At 47.5% G+C, this 5000-nt stretch overlaps 1 protein-coding gene across 2 annotated transcripts in view; it reads left to right on the plus strand.

Moving 5' to 3' along the window:
- The window catches only part of LOC124032168 (plexin-A2-like), a 582788-nt gene that overhangs the window by 419051 nt on the left and 158737 nt on the right, over positions 1-5000 (plus strand). For both annotated transcript variants that reach the window (XM_046344331.1, XM_046344332.1), the window contains exon 13: positions 2822-2973. In XM_046344331.1, coding sequence (XP_046200287.1) covers positions 2822-2973 — 152 coding nt within the window. The remainder of the gene's footprint in view (positions 1-2821; positions 2974-5000) is intronic.

Here is a 5000-nt window from a genome sequence, read left to right on the forward strand (position 1 = left end):
CTCAAAAGAGAATTCACATCCCTGGACCTGTGTCTGAGGGACAGGAAGTGAACATTTGCCCCCCACCAGCCCACCCTTTACATCCCTGGACCTGTGTCTGAGGGACAGGAAGTGAACATTTGCCCCCCACCAGCCCACCCTTTACATCCCTGGACCTGTGTCTGAGGGACAGGAAGTGAACATTTGCCCCCCACCAGCCCACCCTTTACATCCCTGGACCTGTGTCTGAGGGACAGGAAGTGAACATTTGCCCTCCACCAGCCCACCCTTTACATCCCTGGACCTGCGTCTGAAGGACAGGAAGTGAACATTTGCCCCCCACCAGCCCACCCTTTACATCCCTGGACCTGTGTCTGAGGGACAGGAAGTGAACATTTGCCCCCCACCAGCCCACCCTTTACATCCCTGGACCTGCGTCTGAGGGACAGGAAGTGAACATTTGCCCCCCACCAGCCCACCCTTTACATCCCTGGACCTGTGTCTGAGGGACAGGAAGTGAACATTTGCCCCCCACCAGCCCACCCTTTACATCCCTGGATCTGTGTCTGAGGGACAGGAAGTGGGCATGTGTGAGCTGGTTCTGCCTGGCCGGCCGGCTGGCTGTTTTCTGGGAGTTATCGTCCATTGACACAGTGTGACAAAGCCGTGTGGGCAGTGGAGCTCCTCTTAAAAGGATTACACAGGGAATGTGGAGCTGGGGAGGCATGGATGAGAGGGGACGCTGGGTGACAGGGGGTGTGTGCATGACCAATGAACCATCCTCTCCTCCTCCTCTTGCCTGGTTGGGGCTGGGAGAGTAGAGAGTCAGTGTTTTGCGTATAGACAAACAGGCAGGCTGGCGAGTGGCTGGCACCTGGAGTGGAGAAGTTTGTCACCTAGCCTGAAAGGAAACGAGAGAGCCGAGAGGAGGATGTAGCATGAAATCTCCCTCCCTCCCTCTCACTCACTCACTCACTCACTCACTCACTCACTCACTCACTCACTCACTCACTCACTCACTCACTCACTCACTCACTCACTCACTCACACACACACACACACACACACACACACACACACACACACACACACACACACACACACACACACACACACACACACACACACACACACACACACACACACACACACACACACACACACACACACACACACACACACACGCCATGGTCGCCACGGCTTTGAAGAATAGTGCCACACAAAGTGATATTTATACTAATCTGATGAATCAAGCCTCTTTCTGTCAATGGAAGCTCAGTGATATGGGTAACATGCATGGATTACATTTCTTAAAGTTATATCCCATGTCCCGCCTGTCATTGGAAGAGTTGTATTATAGCCCCTGGCTAGGAGAGTGTCACACCCTTTCAGTAGAGATACTGTATGCATCATCATCATCATCATAATCATCATCATTGTCATTTAGCTGCCACACCTACCAGAGGGGCACACAAAATCTTATTCTATTTACCCCTCTTCTTCGTCCTCTCTTTCTACCTGTGTCTGTCTCTCTCTGTCCTTCCCTGTCTCTCCCTCTCTCTCTCTCTCTCTCTGAGGCATTCAATTCCCTCCATTTGTTATGTAACTATCCCTATGTCGTTCTGGATTGCTGCAGCCATGGTCTGACATGGATATATTTAGCCAGGCCTCTTCTCTCCACTCTGTCCTCCCATACCCAGCATACCCAAGCAGCAATAAAACATGAATATATTCAGACCCTCAGGCAGTGCAGTGACACACTTACTTTACATCCAGAACAATTACTGTAATGTCCACTAAATCTAGATTACAATGCACGTCCCACTGGGTTAGCGCAACGCACTAGTGAGCACACAGTTTCAGAGGGGGGTAGAGAGAGAGCAGGCACCGCTTTTAAAAGGCTGGGTGCTCGTGTTGTTTTTACTTCAGCATGCGTGCCCACTAATGGCATATTGATTGTGTATCTAGAGGCTGTGAGCTCACACGGAGATGGTAGTGTATGTCGCCTCTTCCTGCTCCTCTCTTCTCGTCTCTCCTCTTTTCTTTCCCCTTTCTCTCCTCCTTCTCTCCTCCTTCTCTCCTCCTCCTCCTCCTCCTCACACACACTGGACAGCAGCCAGCTCCTCACCTCAGATGGGCTGTGCAGCACAGAAGGCAGCATGCCACCTAGCGCCAAGGTCACGCTGGGCGGCCATATTGTATTTTATTACAAGGTGGGCTGCACTGAGCACTAATAAGGCATGTTGTTAGATTTATCACTCATGGCAACAGCAGCAGCAGATCAGGGGACGAGGCAGGTGTCCAGAATGTTAATGCACTGTCCAAGTTTTTATGTTTGGCCAAGTTCTTTTCTGTGCTTTAATTAATGCATAACTCATGCTCAGTGTACTGGTGTAAAGTAGATTAGAAGATGGTGCTGGTAGTTAAGGTCTATCTGGGAGGCTTGTGTTTTTGTGTGTATGTGAAGTGTACTATGACATTGTCTTTCCAGGAATAATGATGTAGGTTCAATTAGTACCCTCTGTTCAGTGTGCTCTGGTCTGATGACATCGTACCTGTTTTCTGAAATGTATGGTTGGGGTGGGACGGTTGAAAATGCTTTGAATTTCTGTTCATCAGACTCCCTCTGACCTGCTACATGCAGTGTGGAGGGTCTCTCCTAATCCATTTGGTGAGATGGAAAGCCTAGAGATATACAATAACATATTATGTTCGTCATCTTCAAAACCATCGATTGTCAGAGAATACCATATTACTATAGAATGGCATAGTGTTCTATTTAATCATATGAATGAAAGCATGAAGACACTGTTTCTCCATCTCTGACCTCTCTCCCCTGCAGGTGACCCCAGTAGCAGGCCCTCCAGAGGGGGGTACCAGGGTGACCATCCATGGCATGAACCTGGGCCTGGCGTTCAGTGAGATGGTGGACAACGTGAAGGTGGCTGGGGTCAAGTGTTCCCCTGTGGAGGAAGGCTACATTATCGCTGAGCAGTAAGTCAACACACACACACACACACACATTAATCTAGCCTTAACTCTAACCTTGGACGTTCCCACAATGAGTATTCTCAAAACTGTAGACGTTCCGAGCCAATGAATCTATTAAAGTGTTGAAGGCTAAGTGAATGGAAAATGTTTACACAGAACAGTAATGGAATAATGACAGACAAGGCCTTGAAATAGAGTGACCTAAAAAGGGGAAATCGTTTATTATCTTCCCAACAAATGATCTCAGTTGAAGACATTCTTCATCATGTTAAGACTAGCCAACAACAGCCATACAGCCACTAAGTCTGCAGCTTTCTGACCAGTGAGAGACAATTAACATCACATAGGCCTAACTATATTAACTCTCAAGCCCTTGTGGCTGTATGCATGAGACAGGACTTTCTAACACAAGCTGGCAGCTCAGACACACACACACACACACACACACACACACACACACACACACACACACACACACACACACACACACACACACACACACACACACACACACACACACACACACACACACACACACACACACACACACACACACACACACACACACACATAGACACACACACACATAGACACACACACACATAGACACACACACACATAGACACACACACGCACACATAGACACACACACACGCACATGCACACACACACATAGACACACACACATAGACACACACACACGCACATGCACACACACACATAGACACACACACATAGACACACACACATGCACACACACACATAGACACACACACATAGAAACACACACATAGACACACACACACTGTCAGTACCAGAACATCTGTATGAGTTTACCTTTGTTTACTTGTTATGATTGTATGGTACAGCAGAGAGCACATTAACCCTGGTTCATAATTGGCTTCCTGCTTCCTGCTGCCTCCCACAAATAGACTAGGTACAAGTCAGTATGAGTCAGGAGAGCAGTGCATTGTGGATACACTCCCCTCATCTATACAGGTGTATATATACCTTTCAGATTTGGACTCAAATTGAGCCCTCCCTGTCATTGCAGTTCTCTAACAGGTAATAAATATACTGTAAACCTCTCAGCCTCCCTGTCTCTAACTTCACCTAGACAGGTGTATATATACTGTAAACCTCTCAGCCTCCCTGTCTCTATCTTCACCTAGACAGGTGTATATATACTGTACACCTCTCAGCCTCCCTGTCTCTAACTTCACCTAGACAGGTGTATATATACTGTAAACATCTTAGCCTCCCTGTCTCTGTCTTCACCTAGACAGGTGTATATATACTGTACACCTCTCAGCCTCCCTGTCTCTATCTTCACCTAGACAGGTGTATATATACTGTAAACCTCTCAGCCTCCCTGTCTCTAACTTCACCTAGACAGGTGTATATATACTGTAAACCTCTCAGCCTCCCTGTCTCTGTCTTCACACAGACAGGTGTATATATACTGTACACCTCTCAGCCTCCCTGTCTCTATCTTCACCTGGACAGGTGTATATATACTGTAAACCTCTCAGCCTCCCTGTCTCTATCTTCACCTAGACAGGTGTATATATACTGTAAACCTCTCAGCCTCCCTGTCTCTGTCTTCACATAGACAGGTGTATATATACTGTAAACCTCTCAGCCTCCCTGTCTCTATCTTCACCTGGACAGGTGTATATATACTGTAAACCTCTCAGCCTCCCTGTCTCTGTCTTCACATAGACGGGTGTATATATACTGTAAACCTCTCAGCCTCCCTGTCTCTGTCTTCACATAGACAGGTGTATATATACTGTACACCTCTCAGCCTCCCTGTAAGCACACAGCAGGACTTTCTGGCCCTGAGTACAGTAGAGTTGAGTGGTTTATGGATGCCCTCACCTTGACCCAACACTCACCTTGACCCTAACCATACCCCTCACCTTGACCCAACCCTCACCTTTACCCTAATATAATATATGCCATTTAGCAGACGCTTTTATCCAAAGCGACTTACAGTCATGTGTGCATACATTCTACATATGGGTGGT

The sequence above is a fragment of the Oncorhynchus gorbuscha genome, linkage group LG03, assembly GCF_021184085.1.
Source record: "Oncorhynchus gorbuscha isolate QuinsamMale2020 ecotype Even-year linkage group LG03, OgorEven_v1.0, whole genome shotgun sequence".
Taxonomy (NCBI): domain Eukaryota; kingdom Metazoa; phylum Chordata; class Actinopteri; order Salmoniformes; family Salmonidae; genus Oncorhynchus; species Oncorhynchus gorbuscha.